A 22,436-nucleotide genomic window follows, 5' to 3' on the forward strand; every position below is an offset into this window, starting at 1 on the left:
GTATTTATAGTGCGCGAACAGGGTCACCCCGGCGACCGCGCGTGTCACCGTGCCGCGATACCCCGTAGGGTTTCACCGACGAGGAGAGGAAGATTTTTCGTGGGTGACCGAGTAAAACAGAAGAGAGTTTGTTGCACCGGCTGACCGGATTCCCGCGGATCACCAGTGTTTCTGGTTCTTTTGTGAATCCAGCTATATAGAACATCGACCGACGTTCATGTCTCGGAAAGAGACTTCTTCTCGAGAGTGGAGTTGTGTCTTGTGCGTCGATGGTGTGTGTCAACGTGTCGATCCAGTCGCCTGTCTTGTCACCGCCGCACCCGCACCTCGATCAACGAGGCCTCGCCTAACATGCTCGACCGCCGACGCTCCGGCTGCTCTTCGCGGACGAAACTGAATGGTGCGCATCCTGTCGTTATCTCGTCGATAGTCTGCTCTTCTGCGTCGTCTGTGCCTCTGCAGGAGTTGCATCGTGCTAGTGTGTTCGACTCACCTAATCGCAGTGATTTCTCAAACGAGAGAAGAAGTACTTTGCACGCTTTTACGCAAAAGCGAAGGAGTAAAATCATTTGATAATACGATAGCCGCGTACGTTTCGAACGGAGATATCTCAGTGACATACGTCAGCTGATGGCCAAGGCGTCGATGGAAAAATCGTGTCGCGTTCCAGTCGTTTCTTTCCCAAATCGTGTTCTCCCGTTAATCGCGCAACAAATCACCGAGACTCGAAACACCGATAAACCTTTATTAAGACCGTGAAACGTCACGATAAAATCGGACGCGAGACAACGAGCATCGAGTGTCCGTACAGCTGGTCGAACATTTTTACGACGTCGCCTTTCGCAGTAAAAAAACACGTATTAAAGACCACGAGGCTCGTGTAAACTGGTTAAAAGCTCGCGTACGATCGACGTAAGAGCGTGGCAGCCGAGCTGTCACGTCCCGTCGAAATCGCAGATGATTCTTCCCTAACGACAGGCTAATGACCCTCGGATAACGAAAGGGTTCGCGCAGGACTCGCTGCTGATCGTTACTACTTCCGTATCTCGGTGCGAATCCACCTCCAGTGTGTGTTTGTTGCCGTCTCGGGCTGTTTCACCTTCGTGTTCACACCTCCGTTCCTATCACCGCCTTTTATTGCTATCTATCGCGTGACGTGTTTCAATGAAACAGAGGCTCGTCCATACCTTCTGTTTGATCAAGTGGATTTTGCGCGACGGCAGTCGAGTGGAGTTCCATCGAATCGTCGAAACGGACAGACGATGTTTACAACGATATTTCGGTCTGATTCGATAGCATCACGCTGAACAACTGCCACTGGAAGGCATCTGTAGTTCTGTTTGGTTCGAACGCGATTTCGAAACGGAACGGTGCCGTTGTTGGTTCGGGCTATTTTCGAGCGTCAAACCGGACGTCTGAAAACGTGTCCGTGGGCATCATCTCGGGAATAAATCGGTCCCGCTAACGAGTGGCCGGACAGAAATTTATGGCACGGCGAATCCCGATGCGGCGGAAGGCAGTTCGATAAATAACCTCGCGAGGGACGCACCGATGACGAAGGGAGGGCCGCGAGGACGAAGATCGAACACGTGGCTTATGCATCTTCTCCGGGCGGTTCTTTCCCCGCGGATCGCTGGCCTTAATGAAGCGATTCCTATCGGTCAGCCAGAATCTGATAATTAAATCAACCAGCGGTCCGCCGCATCGCGTCGGATATTAATTGAATCGTGATCGGATTCGATCTACCTCGTTTCGCAAACACGTCCGTCCTTATGACTCGGCCGTGCCACCACCAGTTTTAACTTTCTGATCGTCCTTCCGATTTCCTCGTCCACCGGCAGGGGGCTTTTAATCCTTTGCCGCCCGGCTTTCGGGAGTTACGCGTTCGCGGCAGCTCGTTTAATTGGCTGGACATCGTTAACGATGTCTCTCGATGGGACTAAGTTTTTGTCACGATTTGCCTTCCACTCGACTTCTCCAACGTTTAACGATGTCGAGCCTCAGCTGTCCCGGTAGTGTTTGCTAGAATGTATCGGTACCCAGCTTATAAAGTAATTCTTTTCTCTTTGGAGACGTACTCGAAGTAGCGAGACCTGTCAGTGTTTCAACGACTGGAATATTCGCTCGATGAGCTGGATCCGGTTTCGTTGAAAACTCGTGTTGGTTGCCGAAGACAGTGAGCATTTTGGTTTAGCCGATTCGCTTTCACCGGTCGCGATGATTTTCTCGGGCAGGTGGATCAACCGCGATCGATCTTCAAACGACGTTCTTCAGTTTGATTTCCTATGAATCGCTGTTCCGAAAATTCGTCGTACTTCGCGGAGTTCTGGACGCGACTTTATTGAGTCGTTGTTAGCAGCGCGTTTCACTCGGCCACTTTCGTGAAATCGTGAATCCTTGATTGTCAGTTGTCGGCCGATAAGATCGAAACGCACGTCGCATAGGAATCGAGCGATAGCGTCCGATCGGAGAGGTATCGAGAACGGTCGTTGGAAGCGTTTCGTATCCAGCACCGGTCCAACAACGTTTCGAGGAGCCGCGAGAATAAATTCGTACGCGAGAGCCGTAGTGAAAGATCATGAGAAGATCGGCACGATCAGATAAGAATCGACGGTACTCGGGGGCTGATGGGTCCGTGACGATGAAAAGAGTCTTTGGAAATGCGTGTCGAGGCCGAGGCAGCCGCCAGGGAACCTCGTGGGAGGGGCCAAGCGATTCCTCTCCGACATCAGGAGGGTCCGCCGTCCGATTTCTCTTTCGCAACCCCCTTTACTTTTTCTCGAGAAATTCGGCTGACGAGCCGCTTTTATCAGGATCGAGCGCGATCTGCCTCGATAATGTCGATTTCTAAGCGAACGTCGTTATCGCTTACGTCATTTTATATGAAACCCTTGTTTCTATAATTTCCAATGTTTATCCAATTTTATATCACAACGTTATAACGGATTAAACAAGAATTTCTTATTTATACTTGAAAGATCCGCGTCACGCTCGCATAATTCTGAACATACAGATTCTTAAAATCATGCAACCTGCCTTAATTTTCCTTGGTCGTACGAATATCGGAAAGGGGAGGAGTCGATAGACAAGATTCTTTGCGCGAGAATCTACCTCAGCCCACGAGATGATTATAACGCTAATAGTGTGCAGTGTGTTAATGTCGTAACTCGATAAGTCATTAAAGTAACAAATTGCGTTATTAACCCGGCTACGGTTAATTAAACGAGGCGAGGTAAACGGCAGAAAAGCGTCGCGGATTAATGGATCGGATTGCCGAGCCGCCGGTTAATAACGATGTCCGGTTGAATATCGTGATAAGTAGGTTGAAAATCGAGACGAAACGATTCGCCGTGTCGCGATCGTGCGTTAACGAACGAACGTATACGCCAGTGTCCCGTTCTCGATCCTCCATCCCGGGGTTATAACAGTGATTACGGTAATCACGTGGCGCACGCTCGATCCACGGTACCAGTAATCTGGTAGAAGTGATTGGCATTGCGTAATCGACCGCGATAACGCGATAATGTTGGTTAATAGCGCGCTGGCCGCGGTAATACGCGCAAACTGATACTTAAGGGAACGTTAACGCGACCGTAGAGCTGCGGCTGCGAATTGGGAGAAACGTGGAATCGGATCGTGCTAAGTATACGTTGGGAAATTGTTGCGATAATAGGCTGAGTCTGGAGGAAACAAGGCATCAAGAAGCTGATATCACGTATCAATTAGTGTAGGAAGCGAATACATCGTCGTTTTCGGTGCTGTAGAACAAGAAATCGATGAAATAAACCAGAGATTATCGAAAACTTTCGAAATTATTAACATACAAATGGCATAAAATATACGAGCGCCTTGTGGGTGCACGCGACAACAAACTCCAAATCAAAATTCGTCGAAACAGGTAAACATGAAACGTCGACAGATCTTGCAAAAAGTTACGAAACCTTTGATGTAGAATTCGCATAAAGACGACGAACGATCGAACGTAAACGCGAAAATATGCGACTCTGGTGGGCGACGACGAAGCTCTCGAATAATTAAAAATGTACATAATATTCGGGGAGAGGGGAAGAAAATCGCGTGATTACGTGGGCGCTTATTTAGTGCGCGTGACCGCTCGTATCTCCGCGTGATCGCGCTCAGGCTTCAATAATTTCGGTGTTAATTAAACGTCGGTGCGTGGGTGCGCGGCGAACGCACGTCGAGAACGTTCCAGTGTGTTTTGTCAACTTTCACTGTCGCTTTCAGCCTTCTCGTGCGCGCCGCGTTTTAATACTCTCCCGATGATGGTTATTAAGCCCTGTCGACGAAAAGCAACGTCCGGTGGCGAAACTTTTGTCACGTCTTCGCCGTCGCCGCCACTACTGCCGCACGCATACTGCGATTGCGCGCCGCGTGGCGCATCGCTTTGCGGGCATCGATGTCTCCGGACACCGCGTCGGGTGTTAATCGACCAGGAAAGAGTGCATTAACTTTCCTTCTTTTTATTCGCAATTTACTTTTATAGTTGAAAATTATGTTCGCATAGATGTCGTAGGGACATTGAATACGTTTCGAGAAATATAAGGTGTTAATTATGTGCGAGACTGATAAATCGATTCGTTGGTAATAGCGCGTAATGTCTTACACGAGCATCTACGAGGTAGGGACTGTTTACGTTTTCCATATAGGATAATTGATTGTCGTCGAGCTCTGACTATAAACGCGGTACTTCAAGGTGGCAAGTTCTAGTCGTATTTTATCTTAATGGTACCGTTTATCGTTCTCGTAAATTACCGATTTAATTATACGATAGCTTCTTCGATATAACGTTTTCAAGATCGATCGATTTTTGATCAAAATTTCGCGTAAACATGGTGAAATCAGCGATTCGCGAGGAAAGCACCGCGAGGATTTTCCATGCGAGCGCCGACATTTTTTACCTTGCTTTCACTCCCCATGATTTTTCTGAATAGGCAGCCGCCGGGCAAGCGTATCTCTCACGTTTTCGAAAGTTCCACGAAGCGCCTCCAACCAGCCGTTTCCCGGCCCGTCGATAATTCACCGTAATTTCGCGGTGTGCAGCGGCGAAACGCCGCCCACGCGTCCAACTGACCCGAGCCAGAAACCAGATGGAAAAAGAAAGATGAAAAAACGAGAAGACAAACGAACAAGAGCAGAGGTAAAAAGAAAAAGAAGAAACGGAGCTGCCACCCTGAACTCTATTAATTTGAGACGATTAGGCCAGCTGATTCTTGCCCGCCGCTAATTGCCCGCGCGCAGACCAAGGGCCAGAGATCGGGGATTAATTAAATTGAATTAAGCTTAATTAGCCGTGACCACTTGGACCGTGGTAGCGAGGTCGAGAATGCGAGCCAAGGACGCTTCACGGGATGGATGAGACGGAAAGATTTCGATGGACCGAAACGCTACCACGCCTGTCTCTCCTAATCGTCTCTCGGGTATTTCGCTCTTTCATCCTCCTCGTTTTTCTTTGCTCGTTCGTAGTTGACTGTGACAAGCCATGTCGGGGTATGTCATCGACTGGGAAAACGATTTTTCAATCGTTTCTGTCCCCAGTCGATTAACTTTGATTCCGTAGCTGTCACATATCAAATTATAGGTAGTAATTTCTGTTTAATGGGCGGAGCCTACTCGATCCACCGCAATTTTATTGTTCGCGCGGTGAGCTAGCTTACGCGACGCGATTCGTCATCACCGCGTCGATTAGGCGTAGTTATTAGCGAACCGCTTAGTCGAGAGGATCGCGCGAAACGCGACAGTCGCGCGCGGATAACCAGAGATACAGAGGTGAAATCAATTCTCGTGTACGTGCGCGCAACGGGCGAAGAGAAAACGCGCGTGAAATTCAAACCGAACGCCACGTCGCGCTGCAATTAAGAGGAAGCCGGGAGAAAGTGTTATATCACAACGACCGATTGTTTAAATGTTGACGATTAATTAAGCGACCGGCGTTTAAAAATGTAACCGCGTGCACACGCACTTCGTAAAAGTATCGAGGAACAAGCATTCCAGTAGAGGCAACGACGAAGACGAAGACAAGAGCAGATTACGAGTCCGCCGAGTACTGCGAATTTAAAATCCCCGAAGAAGATTATTTGCAAGTTTAATCCGTGTAACATTTTTATACCCAGTGTTTGAGGATTTCGAAATAACAGCAGTACTCGGACAAAAAGTGTCGATCGTCGACGAGACTCGTCTCGTCGTGCGAATCGATTTTCAAAGTCGATGCTTACAGGAACCGCCAACTATTGGAGCGTCAAGTATAGTGAAGAGAAGCCATGTGAATTTCCGTCAGCGACATCGTTACCGAGACAAAAGGATTCTATCTAGTCAGTGTCCGTGGATAATCAGATCAGTTGTGATAATATGTGAAACTTAGTGCTTGAGTGTTGAAATTATTGGTACGAAGATTCCGGTCTGTGACAGTGCTAAGTCGAAGGAAACACAAACCAACGATCGCGCCTCGATGACCAGAAGACTTATCAGTGAAATCTCGAACGCATAGTAATATAAACATACACATGCGCGCGCGCGCGTGCGCGTAGTATATATTCGTACGTATAGGACAGAAAGAAGAAAGAGTTTATTTATTAAAAAATATCCATCAATCATGGTTACCTTGGACACGGAGCAGAAGCTCGAGAGGCAACATTGCGTGCGTCGCATGTGTGCCATTTGCAGACGCATCAAGCGCGACAAAGGTAACGTTTCACTAGATTTTTTCTTTAAAATAGAAAGAAAGAAATAGGTATTATGTTTATTACGTTATTCTCATATGATCGTAAAAGTTTCCACTTTTAAAACCCAACGCGAAAACAGACGTCGAATCTTAACATTCCACGAGAAATTTCATACGGGGTAGCGAAAGAATTAAACTGTTGACTGACAGAACGTTTCGCACAACTCCCGCAACGAAGGAAACGCTCGCCACTTTTTTTCTACCCGACCGTTGTCTTTCCGCGTTGCAATCCCATCCACCTGTCGGTGGTTGCGATAATTGGTGGCGATAGATGCGTTCCTCGGAACGCGTTGCTCCACATGAGTCCCGGTACGTTCGCGGGAAACCGGGGAAAATCAGTACAACGTCCTGGCAAAAAAAAGCTACAATTCACGGTGAATAGAGAACGTCACGGAAATAAGTCATGAATTAGTAGCATAAACGTTCCGCTGCAGATTAACTCTGAGAAACTACTCATAAACGTTCTTAGATCATCGACGCGGAATTGTTATCTACGTATCTCTTCGTATTAACGTTACATACTATACAATTTAATGGTAACTTCTACCGTTCCTGGAACATTGAATTCGTTTCGCATAGATTTGCTCCGAGTGCTGCGTGCAATTTTGCTGCATCGCGTCAAAGTTCCTGGTTAAACCGGACAAGATGGTATCGAGCGCATGGTGACCGGTGTAATTACGAGATGCCAACGGACGTAGCCGAAGTGAGTTGGTAATGAAACGTCTCGAGACAGAGAAGTAACGTGGCCGTTTCAAACCATAATTAGAGTATTTTCGTTCGAGAATGAGGAACGAGAAACAAAGAAGGATTTCGCGCGAGATCGAGCCTGTCGGATTACGCGCGTTTAAAGAGTTACGAATGTATTCCAGACCGATCCGAAACTGGTTCGCTCCGGTTCCCTGTGGCCGGGCGTCCTCGTTGTTTTATGCAAATCGCTCGTTAGTCGAAACACCTGAAATTCCTGTGTAGGATGCGTACATTGTCCCGAAGCGTGCCCCATGGATTATTCATTTTCCTCGCGTTCAGCCGTCATCTCCAAGTTCCTCGACGAAGAAAATCCGCGAAATAGGATCTATTGTTGATAATTAGGAATCTTCTTTCCACGGTCCTCCTTCCAGTTTGTAGTTTCGACTCTTCTTCCGCGAAAATCTGACACGTTAGATCGAAGAGCAGGTTCGTTTGCAAACGCATACTCGAAGAGGAGGGTGATTTCGCGACGTATCGCAAGCGATTATCTCGTCGGCGCAATTGAAAGATGGCGGCCCGACCTTCGACGTAAAATTAGACTCGTCCGTACGTAAATCACCGAACACCTACGTGAATATTCAAATGTCGTGCTTTTATGCAGTTTCGGATCGATCGAGTGTGATGCAATTTTGTTGCTCTCTGCATCTTCCACTCTGAATATTCGCTGATTCGATCGTGCCATATGACACAGTTAAGAGACACCGGAGGACACGGACAACGTTTCGATCTAACGATTTTTAACCAGTTGTTCGTGAAATGTCATTGAGAAACACGACGTTCCGGTTTGTAAAAGGGTCATTCATTGTAGTATCTCGTGCGAGAATTATGAATAGTCGACAACTTGACGTGAATGACACGATTCCGAAGAAAACTGCGTCGCAATAGCCGGATCGGTAGCGCCGATTTCATCAACGAAGCGCATCGTAGGTTGTCACGGCCCACGCGTGCCCTTCGTTCATTCACCAGCGCTTCCTCGCGTCTATCGCAATTACGTTTGCTGTGAAACGAGTTGAAGAAGAGCACGAGCCACGTCTCTGGAGTGGGAGAACTCGACAGAAACGTCCAAACTCGAAACTAACGTGAAGCGTATCAGACGACGACACGCGTCGCGTTGCTCGACCCTCGATCACGAAGCTACACTTCGAACTTTGGAATAAATTAGAATACCAAAGACCAGAGGCGCGCTCCACCGAGAAAGGGTGATTTCGCAATCGCATAACCCGGTGAATGGGTCGCGATTTCATTCATCCATCGCATCGGCTGGAAGCGTTAGGAGCACGCGAGCACCTCACCAGCAACCTTGCTCTATGCCTAGGCAGTTATGGCAGGCGTGACTAGGCCGGAGGTTCCGATTATGATAAAGCGCGTGGGCTCGCCCACGCTCGCCCTTCGCTCGTTCATTCATAAATTCAGCTCTCACCGCGTGCCGCGAGCGCGAGCGAACCGGAGAGAAAGCTGAACGGTAGAAAGAGAGAAGCCGAGTCGCCGTCTACACGACACGCGCGCGTCTTTCGTTGCCTCTCGCGTTCCACCTTCTTGCCTCGCGACGAAGCCGCTTGTCCGCGGATCGTCCGCTCCTTTCGACAACCTCCCCGGTGTTTCTTTCCTCGACCACGTTATACCGTCGACCTTGTAACGTCGTGTCTGACTAAAAGGGTGAGATTCTATAAGTTCGAATCGTACAAGTTGTCTCGTTCGATGTTCGAACTTATTTCTTGAGTGGATAGTTGTTGATCTTCGTATGGACGCGTCCATGTATCCAACGATAACAGGATCGAATATATCCGTATCCGTCGACGAAGAAGCTGCACGTCGGTAGCCGACGTTGATGAGAAAAACGAATGGAAAGTAATCGCTCGGACCTCACGCGGCGTGTTTGTACTAGCGACTCCTCTTCCATCTCGCATCCCGCACAATGAAGACGCCATAATTATTACCATTATTATACTCATTCGACAGCGTGTCGGCACGTCGTTTCAACTTATCTCTCGTTCAAACATCAACGCCGCAAGAGAACGAGTACAAATAAACCTGAAGAAAAAGGGATACTTCCCTTGGAGGTGGAAGAGTCGTCACGTTCGTGAATCCTACCGTCGATCCGCTCGATTTCTCGGCTAATAAGAGATCATTATCTCAATGGTCGGCTAATAAACGTCAGCTGGGTGTCGCGTAGACCGCAACGCGTGATATAACGAGCTCGCGTCCCAGCATCACCGGTGTTACGCGGTCTTATCTCGCGAATTCCCTCGCGTAGTCGACAACCGCGTTCGAGTTGGCGCTCGCGTGTGCGCTGGTCTACACATCGACGAGGCCGCGGCGTGTGGTATCACCTCGAGAGCTCGCAAAGCCGCCGGCAGGTTTCCAAAGCGGTCTCGGAATCGGCGGATGATTATGCGGACCGGTCTATTTCTAGAAGCACCGAGTCGACGGACATACTAATTATTTTTTACCGGCTCGTTACCACTCGTCTTTGGCAACCGAGCAATGGCACCGGCCCCGACTCGCGAGGGAGAGAGGATAATAGAAGGGGTAAAGGACGTCGAGCGAGCGGCAAGGAACACCGGATTCGCGATATCCACCGCCAACCGGGTCTCCGACAAAAGAGAGAAACTAAGAGATTCGAGGGACATGGAGAATGTTCGCGATGGCTTTGTGTCGAAGTATAGCAATCGAGGCGTTCCAGGCGAGAGGAACGACGAGTTAAATACAAATAATCGAAGATCGCGTTCGACAGAATTAATAGAAATTATCAATTCGGAAAAAAAGCATACGATAAGCGTTACGTATGATCAGCCGTAAGATAATTATTCCCAACGTTCTACGATAACAATTTCGCCAGAAATGCAAGACGAAAGAAGCATCGACGTGAATTTGATATCAGAGTGAGAAGGCAACAACTCCCATTCCCATGACTGTTACGCGGACAGACCTCGCGTCCTTCGAGCCTGCTGAATCCGACAAACTCGCTAACACCGCTCCGTTTTTCACCATTTTCGCCGTTCACTCCCAAACCGTCTCAGCCTTCCTACGATGTCCGATCAGTTGGAAAAGAGAGACGGCGGTGATCGAGAGACACCCGTCACCGCGAACGGGAGTTCTCTACGAGAGAAACAGAGAGCCGGATCGCGCGAAAAACAGACGGGAAAGAAGCGAAGAAAATAAGCAACGGGGGGCGTCGAACAGCTGGGAGGGAGGGGGAGAGAAAGAGAGAGGGCAGAGAGGAACAATTGACATTCTACGCGCACGTTCGATCGAGTCGACTCGCGACGACGGGGTCGAGGAGAAGAGGAAAAGGGTCCACGAAGAAGGGGTGCCTGTTGTGGATGGCTGTGGCCGACGGCGGTGGTGGTGACGGTGGTGAAGGGAGTGGGACCCAGAGGGGGGTAGATGCACGGTGGCATGCACCTGTGCATTGTCGCCATATACGACTCGAAGTTATGGCGTTTTTCTCAACGCTACCGGCGAGGATGTGTGCTCGTACGTATACGATCGTATCTTAACCGGCGAAACCAACTCCATTTCTGGACGGCCGGCCGCAAACTACGCCTGTAAGCTCGCGAGACTCCGGGCTACGCCGTGAGGTAAATTAATTGTCCGCGAAGGTGTGCTCGACGCGGTGGCACGATGGACGAGAGACGAGGTGCGGCCACCGGGGCGGAGACAGTCGAAACTGCCGGTCGAAGAAAACACTAGAAAGAGAAAGAGAGAGAGTGAAAAAGAGACGGAGAGGGGCGAAGGAAAAAAAAGGAAACGCGGGTAACGACGGAGTCTGCCTCCTTTATGTTTATTAGACACGCCAGCTTGCCCACGCGGCTCACTGCCAACGCCGTTTTTCTATCCCGGTCGCGCAACACTGACCGGCCGGGTGTCGTTTTCGTGCCGACGCCTTGCTTTTACATTGTCTCGATTCACCGTGGAAATCGGGTTCTTATCGTCTGTCGAATTTCAGACATCACTGCAAAAATCGATTATCAGTTTATACAATTATTTGATTTTTTCCGAGAAAAATTTCTCAAAGAGACGAAGATCGTTGTAGAAACGGTTGTATCGTTGCAAAGATATACAAAGCGTTATAAAGTCGAGCGGAACGTCGACGAGACGCGAGCAGCAGCGTTCAGTGAAAAAAGACGACGAACGTCAAACTGAACACTGAACCGTTCCGGAAAAAACTCCTGTCATTCGATAGAAATCGACGGTTCAGAATACCTAGTACCCCTTCGAAAGGTACCGATATATCGACTCCTTGAGACTTGTTCTCCACACCTATTTTATTAGGATAGAAGTTGACTTATCGTTACAGAGACCAAGAAAGAGAAGATAGAAAGAAAAATCCTATAAATCAACGACTGCCTATAAAGCTCAAACTTGTTAAAACGATGTCGCGGTGGGGCTGGATGCCACGTGTCCGCGGCAAGGGAAGATCGGCCGTGTCAGCGACGACGCGGCGAACGCGCCTACCTGGCGTGTGCCTCTTCCCGATGCGGCGCGACCTGCGCGCTTGTGGGTGTAACCAGTTTCCGTGGGCTTAGCTGTCAAACCCACGTGGGCCGCCCACGCTGGCCAGATATATTACCGCGCTGCGAGAGAAAGAAGACGAGGAGATGCGAGGACGCGGGGCAGAGGGATCGTGGAACGGAGAGAAGGACGAGAAGGAGGGAACAGCCGACAGGGAAGAGGCGAGAGAAATCGTTTCTTCGCGTGTGTCGCAAGGGAAAACGGCCTGGACGCGATAAAGCTGCGTAATTAACGTCCAACTGTGGGATTTTGGCTTGGCGAAATGCTTGTGATGTTGCGTTGCACCCGGATTTCTGACGAAAAGCTAAGAGGAAAGGAGAAGGGAAAACGAAGGCAAAATAGAAATTGCGCGATAACAGAAGAAGGCAAGAAGTGAAAGAGGCGGAAAGTACGACGATTCATTGGAAAATACAATATGCGTAAGTTGTGTATTCTTGGTGGAGACGCCGAAGAGGCTGACGAGAGTCAACAGAGATAACAGAAAGAAGACAAAATGAAAGAAGAAGAAAGAAAAACGATGCGGCGGGAACGTGAGGAGAGACGCTTCTGAAGCGAGAGACGCGGCTTGCGACACAGGAAACAGTTTCACCTGGAGGGATGGCAGCCAGCATCCACGTTGTTGCTGTACGAGCTACGGAGAGGAGGAGAAGAGAGCGAGGTTAAGTAGGCACGTGGGTGTACGGGATGCATACAAAGGCGCTTTTATGAAGCGTGTTTTCCTCAGCTTCGATGGAAGCCTTTCTGTACAATTAAAGGAACCACTCGACTGCGTTTCGCGTTACCGCAAGTTGCATAAACCGAAAACTTCTTTGGGTTTTTTTTCACAACGATGATTCAGAGACGATACGCAACGAGAAGAATCACGCGCAATGGCAATCGTCTTAATGCCAAAATCCCGATCGAAGTAAACAGCATCGTTCCCATTTTCACAGAGATGATTCACTCGTATAGGGTAAAGGATAAAAACGTAAACTTGGTTTTCGTCGCCTCTGATCGCGCGTATATTTTAGCGTCCGTATTGTGTTTCCCCTATAATATACCTGTCGTTTTTACGGTGTTTTTCCAACTCGATGTTCGCTCTAAGAATAAAACGCCTCATTAAGCGGTGCGCGCGGTCGTGTTCGAGAATCAGACGCAACCGAGACACTCCGAACCTCGGGGGTTATTTTCGATGCCCGGACACGTTTGGAAAACATCGGCCATTCTGGAATATTCGTACTTCGTTCGCTATACACGAATGTGACAGTTGCTGGCATTGACGGCGCGCATCAATGGAATCTTTCGTTCCCCTGGTGGAAACTGCAAACTACCTAGGTGGAACGCAACGATTTAACGGTTACGAAAAAGCAGCAGGCGGAAGAGGTCTTGCGGTATTCGAGAAAGATAATCGGCTAATTACCAAAGTGAAAACGTCTGGCTGGCTCGCAAGCCAGCATTTGTTCGCGTCCCGCGTAACATATAGCTACACGAGACGCTTTCCGTCGATTCGTTTCGCGTGACTCGTCGATTAATATGCGTTCAGGCCAACTTTCGCCCGTGAACAGCCCCGTATGCATGAACACACGAACACGTCGGCACGTTAATGGCAGGTGCGTGCTGCGTAAAAACGTTGATTTACCGGCACGATAGTAAACTAACGACAATACGTTTGAAACAATGCCAATGAGCCGAACACCGGCGTCGACCGGTTTACACATGTAGTAATTACCATAACACAGGTAACCAGAGTTTGCTCTGTCTACCAGAGATTATTCGGACTCTCTTAGACGATCCTCCACGAACATCCCACGAAGCGGATCGTTATTTCGATTTAATGGGGCATTAAGATCGGTCGTTCATAAGCCATGGGTTGCGAGCGTCGAACGAATTCTTCGTGGGTGACGATGTTAGCAATTTGGTTGACATCGCGGTAGAATTAGAACGTGTTTATCGTCCCATTTTTTACATCGACGAGCGGAAAAGAATTCGAGGAACCAGATACACGGACATTGAACCGTAGCTTTCCGCAACGAGTATCTAATAAAAGACAGCGACAGCTTGCGAGGAAATTACGTTTTAACCTGGTTCGACCGAAATTTTACGTTACAACGTCGCTCACGCGCGACGCATTAAACTCTCGGAAAGCAGTGGCTACAAAGCGACCAATTACCGGCGATCATTTGTAAACGGACGCATAAACGTCAGCCGGCCATCGTCTGCGTGCGTGCGTACTTCTGGAAAAAGTGCGACGTCTTAATCCGTTGTTCCACCATGGGGCAATTAAGGGTGTCGGATCAAGAGCACCCAATGATCCCACCAGTGGCGCGCCATTTTCGAGAATCCATGCTCGTCGTACGAGTCATCGCCGCGGCGTCTGCCGCTCGTAAATTCTCCCCGAAATTCTGAAATATCACGATCCCTCGGTATATCCTTTCTTTTTCTTCCTTCGCTCTTCGTTTTTTCTTTCTCCGATGCATCGACTTTCTCTGTCTCTCTACTCCAGAACCTTTTTCCTTGGTTGCACGCACTCTCGCGCAGCCTCCTCCAGTATTTTTAATCCCTCGCCTCGGTTTCTTTCCGCTCCTCCGACGACCCACAGGACGTTGCACCACACGCGTGCGTGCACGCACGTATGTATATCGGACGCGACGCATGCCGAACGCGGCTGCACGCCACCACACGAGACAGAGTAACACACGAGTTCGTGTGTCCGATGGCTGATCCTCGGCTGTGCCTATCCTCTTCCCACTGGAAACGGGGTTAACAACACCGAAATCTATTTATTTACCGGGATAAATCACCGGGAGCTTTACGAGTGAGCGTATATTACGCAAATCGTAGCGTTATATCAATCGGCGGGTGTCCTCCTCCTCCTCTCCCTTTGCCCCGTTCCTGCCACGCACCTATTGCCAGACTACTCGTTGCTTTCCACTCGACCGCTGTCGTTGCCACTTCTTCTTCTTCGTCGTCGTCGTCTTCTTCTTCTTCTTCTTACGCTTCATTCCTGCTTCTTTCGCGCACGGTTTCGACCAGTGCGTTTTTTGCCTCTTTTCTTCGCAGGAAGTCGCGATGTTTTGCGATCGTCCAACTTCACGCCTCCTTCCCTGCCCCCCTCCTTCCTTACTTCTTTCGAAGTAAGAGACACACGCGTCCGCGACGCGCAATGCCACGTTTAATTAACCCTTCATCGTTGTGACAATTTCGTTCAGGGTGACGCATTTATGGCACGAGAATTGATACTTTTCCGACAGCCACTCGTTCGACGAAATCTTGTTTTTCCTAGTCCAGCGCGGTAAGAGTGTCTCGGTTTTTGCGTGGGTCGCTCGTAACATTCGTAACCAGCGAACAGAGAACGAACGAGTCTCGCAATATTCCAAGTTGCAGTCCGTTTCCTAGGTTAAAGAGAGATGCTTCGTACGAAAAGGCTCGATTAACGTGTATCTACCGAAACGAAGGAAACGCAGTTGTGTAACATTCAACGTTATAAAACGCAGAGAAATATTTACATATCTCTGTGCGTTTTTTTCAATAATTCGCGGTACATGCACACATGCTAACGAAGTTTTTCGATTGAAATCTACAGAACCGAGTAATGCAACTTAAGACCTGAATCGCTATAAACTCGGTTTGTCAAGTTCTGCGTACTGAAAAACGAGAAAGAAGGTATATATACATATAATCGCCGAATCTACCCTCCGGTACGGAATCACCAGAGTCGAAGCATTTCCTCGGGCCGTTCGCGTAAGGCATAAACGCTTCCCATTTAGCTCACGGGCCCGGGCCACCAGGGTGGAACGCGACGACAAAAAAACCGTGGATGGTGAAACGGTATGAGAGTTTCCCTGGTGCACCGGGGAAAGAAACGCGAAGGAATTCGCCAAGCTGGCGAGACCAGGCAGAAGGAGAAGCGTTACGAAAGACAAGTGCGTACATCGATTAGAAGGCGTATCCAGTAGGCGGAGCGTGCTAACGCCGTGTTAAAGCTCGCGTACCGCTAATGTACACAAGGTTATATCGTTGTGTGCAGCTCGCCTATAAAAGCGATTCACGCTCTCGCGATCGTGCACACTGCTATCTCGCGAGGAATTGGCGACGATCGATAGTTGCGCGATTCACTTTGTTTATCAGAGTCGCCCTGATTAATCTACGATTACGATGGACGTCTGTCCTAAATTACGAATGCACGTATTTCGGTCTTCAGATGTTTCATTCCTCGGAACACACATCCCCTGTAATCGTAACGTTGTATCGACGAATGACGATAAGATTGATCGCCACTCAAAGCGCAATCGCGTTATCGCACGAAGGGAAAAGGAACGTCGAAAGGGTCGTACATTGTTGTAAAACACGCGTCGAGGAACGTTTATCCCTGAAGAATTTGATTGGTGGCTGGGTGTCCTCGCGAGGACTCGTTTCAGATAAGAAGATTCCCCTCTGAAAGATGATTTACCGTCGCTACAGCTTGTTTTTGACCTGGGAATGTGTTTTCCCGAGATTACCGCGAATTACGGTTTCGCCGTATGGTTTGCGATTGTTTGCTATTGTTTCCTTCAGAGTTGTAGTAGAGTCATGGTTATTGAGGATTCGCAGGAAGAACGATCTATTATAGGAGAGGTACGGGGAAGTCGAGCAACTCGGTGTCTTCGAAGCATCATCAATTCTCGTGCCATCGATTCAGATAGCCGACGGTGAAACGGTTGAGCATAACCGGCCGCGGTACCGTGTTATTTATTATCGTTCGTAAGGGAGACGTCTCTTCCTTGATACCGTTCAACGGATGAAGGTTGTACGCGATAGTGAAATGAAAAGCGGTGAATAAACGCTGAGACGTTTTGGAATATCGAGACGTGTCTGCGATGGTTTCCTGGAGTTTGATTTTCAACCTGAGGAGATAAATTATCGATATTCGAAGATATCAGGACTGCCTTTCGAATTTAACTGAATTTTCGACTCGAACTTTTTATTGCGCACAGAAACCAACAACTCGGTTGACGCAAGCACGTGCGCGCGTTCTCCGGCCAGCTGTGCGTCCAACCGGCCGCAGACAATGGCGGGAAATGCGTCGCTGAAAAATTCAGCCGGCCACCGATAAATTCGCAACGCGTCGCCTCGAATTTTAATTAGTCTACTCGTGACGCTAAACCGTTCTCGATACGACGATTCGTGGAACTTTCTCCAAACGAAGTATTTATCGTTTTATCAGGCAGCGTATTTTTGCAATTTCGAAACACGTGAAAGTATTCGAAATCACCGTGTACAACGACGTTCGTTACGTCGTGCGTTGATACTTGCCTTGTTCGTTGGCTTGTACCTTTGATACGTTACGGTGGTGTAGCTGTCTGGTGTCGGCTCGATTAATCGTGGCTTAGAAAAACAAGGGATATGCGTAATTGGCTTCAAAAGCGTTCACCTGTTCCGATGCGCGTGCGCGGGATACCATTCGACGAGGCGATTATTTTCTAAACAAACGTCTCTGTTTTTATTCTCGTCCCTCATTGCCGCATAAATCATATTCCGTCCGTGGGTTAGAGGAGAGCAGGCTCGAGCAGTCAATTTCTTCGGAGGCGTCTCATTTTTTCTCGCTACGCTTGTGACTTCATCGGGAAACTTCCTCGGGCGTGTACGCGCGTGCTTGAAAATTATTTCTCATTTCTCTCTTTGCTTTTTTTAGATCTTAAAGTTATTCGATTATAGCCATCCTTCTTTTTACGCGGCTGCTGGTTGTCTAAGAAAACAGGGCGTCCGTTACCGGCGGCGAATAAATCAAAACTCGCTCGAACGATTCTCCTGCATTCTGCCGAAGAATTATTTTTGTTTTGCGACGCATCGAGATATGGCCGATTTAACGAACGGCTTAGGAGGAAACGAGGCTTTTAAAAAAACATCTAGTCAAATTCATTCCGACGCTCTTTGGATTTGGAAATAGATTGTTTTCGCGTGGTTTATTCGCGACTTGTAGTGTGAGAAAAAAGATCCACTTCGCCATTGAGACGACCGTGAGACAAAACACTCAGAGCTTTGTCGTTCGAACGATTAATTGGTCGCTTTATGGTCCTTTGGCAAACTCTGGACGTTTATTTTTTTTTTTTCTTTTTTTTTATATTTCGAAAACAGACGGAACAAGACGAATAACGTTGAAATTTTTATTTTAGAAAAGGACAAGTTTAAGAAGAAAGACGTTAAGAAATATAATTGTTTAAGATTTGTTCGATGAATAGCGCGTAGAGGATTGGGACATTTCCTGTTTCGAATAATCTCTGGAGATGAAACTAAGTCGGCTTTCTAAATCGTCTTCTGTCGAGGCGCACTGGTAAACGAGCATGGTCTATTTTACGGCTAGGAATAGTCGAAACGCGACAACGAGTGGAGACAGATGAGGAAGAACTGTGAAATGCGAAAGGACGAGAAACGGTGGATAGAAGAAACTATGTCGAGAGAAGGGACAAGAGTTCTGTGCCGTGATCTCCGGGCCTAGTGGCTTTATTTATACCCAAAGCTGCCGTATTATTGGATCACCCCCGCGATTCTGGCCAACTTATGCGTATCTTATGCCGCTCACGTGCTCCTCTTTTCGAATCCTCGATGGCCGCCCGACTTCCGTCATGCTGTCTCGAGACGCGTAACCTCCTTCGATATGTCGCATAATAATTTCCAATTTTACTATTCTCCTGTGTAACTCTACTGATTGAAAAGTCAAGCTTTAAAATTAGAAATTTCACACCACTAAATTCATCTGTCGTCTCATCCGCCTTTTCTTCAACGATTTTTTTCTTCGCGTCGACCTCTTAATGGCTTCGACGTAAACGCAAAATAACACGTTATGAAATCGTGATTAATGCACATCTTTTAAATTACACACCAGAGAATAATTCGCCGTGTGGCCATCGACCATCGAATAAATCTGTAAGCAACGCGCTACAATGTGGCCCAAGAGCCTTTAAAATCCGTCACTTGTCACACAAGCGATTTATCGAACCACTAAATCTGCTGCGCGCCAGCTTTCCCAACGCGCAAAGTATTTTTTCCCTACGAGTTCCTGCGAGTGTTCGCGTTCCTCCTCCATCAGGGCTGGCCCCTCCGATGACCCGTAAAACTGTCGCTGGTCATGCAGTCAATTCCCTTTTCACGGTTCCGGCGTGAAGCCGCGAGAAGCGTGGCGGCAATTTGTAAGATTAATCGTTGGAGGACTACCGGCGAAAATCGGGGTCAAAGTGGCGCAAAACCACGATATTTATGGGATCGTCGGGAGAAATCTCGCCTCTTCTGGAACTCCTTGACACTTTAACGCCGTGCTTAGGATTCCTGCCGGTTTGATTTATCTCGTGCTGTATCCCGTCGTAAAACGGGCATACGATGGAAGATCGTAAACCTGGCGACAACGCAGTCTTCAGAAATTACACCTCTGAATGGTTTCAAAAAGTGAGTCGTTCTTCCGGTACACAAATGAAATCTGATGATCCGTCTTACAATTTATAACGTATCTACTTACGACGACACTTTAGTTTGTATAAGCTTTTAGAAGCTCTCAAGATGATTTATCGCATTCGATCCATAGGATATAAAAAAAAATTTGATACTCGAGGAAACTATATCCTCGAATGATATCTTCGTTCGAGGTATTAAAAGGTTATCTGTTACAGATCGACGAAAAAATAGCTAGAAAATACGATACTCGGCGAGAATTAACGAACAAGTATCGAGGAATCAAGTTGTAAATATAAAAGCTCATTTGCCAGTAATCTTTCAAACGTATTGCACTCGGGCAAGGTGGACCCGAGGCGATCGAAAGGCGCCCCTTTCACGAACGAACGTACGAGCCTCGTGGGCATTGAATTTCAACGGGTGCAATACAGTTTATGCGACAGCACGAATTAATTCCCCTGGCAGAAGGTTTAATTCCGATCGACAGCTGTGTCAGCGATCTGCCGGCTCTCTCGCGCGTAATTACTCTTAACCACTCTAATTTACGTCTGGTAATGACGCGGTTAATGATCGTAATCTTTCTCCCTCGTTCGAGGCGACTTATTTGGACGTACCGCTTGAGGCTGCAACAACTTTCATGGACGTTGTTGCAGTTTTCAATTTCAAAAACACCACCATTCTCACTCGAGATTAACCAATCGCATCGCGATGATTGATATCACCAAATAGCAAAAGATGAATTTGCCAGTTAGGCAAACCCAATTCTCATACGTTTTGAAATTCACGTATATTCACCATTTTGCTGGCCGTTGTTTGTTTCAGCAGAGTGACTGAGATTTCTTTACGTTACTTCACGAATGAACAATTTTTGAACCAAAACTTAAGAAAAGCAGGTTTAAACTAAAACTAAACTTAGCGTAGATCATTTTAAGTAGAATATTCTAATCGAAGCGGACAAACTTGAACGATGAGAATATTTCGCTTGTACAGTTGTAACAGCTACGTACAATTTTCTCTTCCCTTTCTTTTTTCCTATCATCCATCTCCTTTTTACGCTAGGATTCTAGCCATCGATGTAAAAATGAATACCAGTAGTGTCCACCGGAACGGTCACCTCCGTCGAAGGGGAGTAAGGCGTAAGCAACGCGATCGGTAGATTCACTTGGCAGGAATGCAGCAAGCGAATTTGCATTCTATGCATTGCGTAAATGCTTATAGAGTGTAGCTCCCGTAACTTGCAGCTACCTCAAACCCCCTTAAACCGTGCAATTAACGCGACGAACCAACACGGCGACCCCAAGCATCCTTGCAATTCTTGGCACGAAATTCTGGAAAAATGAGCGACTCCCTTTGTTTCCCGATGCGCATTTACGACGAAACGATAATTAAAAGCCGATAGATTAAACCAAAAGCATTGAACGAAACGTATGTACCGGAATGCTCAAGATGAAAAATGAACCGTTATGTCACAAGTAGACGCTAGAAGTGTAAGTATAAGTGTTTCCATTCCTGTTAACGTATTATAATCAGGCGTCAAGTGTTTGTTTCATAATAGAAAAAGTGATTTATGCGATGATTAAATCGTACAATATGTTAACTCGAGATACCACACGAATTATATTGGCATTCAGCCAAAACATCGACGGGCATTTTGCGAGAAATTTTTCTTCCGGAAAGTGGCGCGTGGAGACGAGTGCCAATGTTCGATTACGTTTAGTACCGTTGTTCGTGGCGATTCTTCGTCGCAAGGAACAACGATGAAATCTCCGAGAAATGCGAAACATCGCCGGAATCCGCGTGCCACCCTGACAGCCGAAGCCACGAGCCGCTGAGTCGCGAGCTGTCGGTCCACCGGGTACATGGGACAACTATGCACGTGCACCGCGACACCGAGGGAGAGCTGTCCCGTTCCGTTTCGTTCAGGGTATCGTTCGCCAGCCTGTCCACCTCCGCCTCGTCCATCCGCTCGTTAACGTCCATCTTCGCGGTGGAGTCGCATACGCACCGCGTTCTGACTTCCGATGACCTCCCGCGATATTTCATCGACTATACCTCGAGGGCGTGGTTTCTCGAGAACACAAAATCGATTATCCTGTTTCACGATATTTCCTCCCTGATATTTATATTTCTACTCGTAATTTTTCTTCGTCGCTCGAACTTCAAATTCACCGCTAAATAATTGGAGAATCGTCGAAAGGAAGAGGTTGCTTGGTTTCACTTCGTGATAATGTTGGACAAGTACGTTTATTTCGAAGCACCGCGTGCCATCGACGGGTCGTAACTCTTACCTTTGTTACGATTCTCGACGGCAGCGCGCGACTTAATTAAGAGAAGCAAACACAAATATGCGGTTCTGGCTTTCTCATAGAGCACCTACCGGGCGAAGATGAAACGCGATACCGAATTAGAAACAACTGTGCCCATATAACGATACAAGAAACGTTGGCTCAGTATTTGGCGCTGTGTATTTTGGCACTTGCATCTAGTAGCCGTTTTGGTCGTTACCATTTGTCTTCTGTGGACCATGATACTTTCAGGACCGTCCCAGTTCCCCGTTTTCTGTATATCTTTTTCCATTTCGTTGATCCATCGCCTATCCACTCGATTATTTATAGCGAACCTCGTTCAATTTTACGCAAACAATTACGACGTACAAACGATTTTATAACGTCTATAAACAGTTAAATACTCTTCGATACACAATCTTTTACATTAAAATCAAACGCTATAGAACGTTTTCTTGATACAAGTTAGAATATATCAGAAATGTTTCGTAATTCAGTGCACGAAGCTTACGGGAGAAGCTAAAATTCGTACGTCTCCAGCATCACGTGACATGGAATTCCAAGCACCGAGATAATTTTTTGGCCGAATTTCCTAGTCGAAAGGCAGACGTCGAAGAATGCGTTGGCTCGCGTGTACAATGACCGATCCGCGAATTTCTCGGCCACCAGGAGAAATATGCAATCGCGCGCATAGTTACGCGCGTTCCACGCATGATTGTCAGGATCGATAGCGAGGATACGATCAGGAA

At 47.7% G+C, this 22,436-nt stretch overlaps 1 protein-coding gene across 3 annotated transcripts in view; it reads left to right on the forward strand.

The window, feature by feature from the left end:
* Nucleotides 1–238: 238 nt before the first annotated feature.
* LOC117235034 (myocardin-related transcription factor B-like) overlaps nt 239–22,436 on the forward strand; it is a 38,072-nt gene continuing 15,874 nt past the window's right edge. The window contains exons 1-2 of one of the 3 annotated variants that reach the window (XM_033496685.1): nt 239–400; nt 6,236–6,701. In XM_033496685.1, coding sequence (XP_033352576.1) covers nt 6,611–6,701 — 91 coding nt within the window. In that variant the 5' untranslated portion in view covers nt 239–400; nt 6,236–6,610. The remainder of the gene's footprint in view (nt 401–6,235; nt 6,702–22,436) is intronic. The other 2 variants (XM_033496683.1, XM_033496684.1) reach the window with 2 other exon arrangements.

The sequence above is a fragment of the Bombus vosnesenskii genome, unplaced genomic scaffold, assembly GCF_011952255.1.
Source record: "Bombus vosnesenskii isolate JDL3184/JDL3185 unplaced genomic scaffold, Bvos_JDL3184-5_v1.1 scf7180000013314, whole genome shotgun sequence".
NCBI lineage: Eukaryota > Metazoa > Arthropoda > Insecta > Hymenoptera > Apidae > Bombus > Bombus vosnesenskii.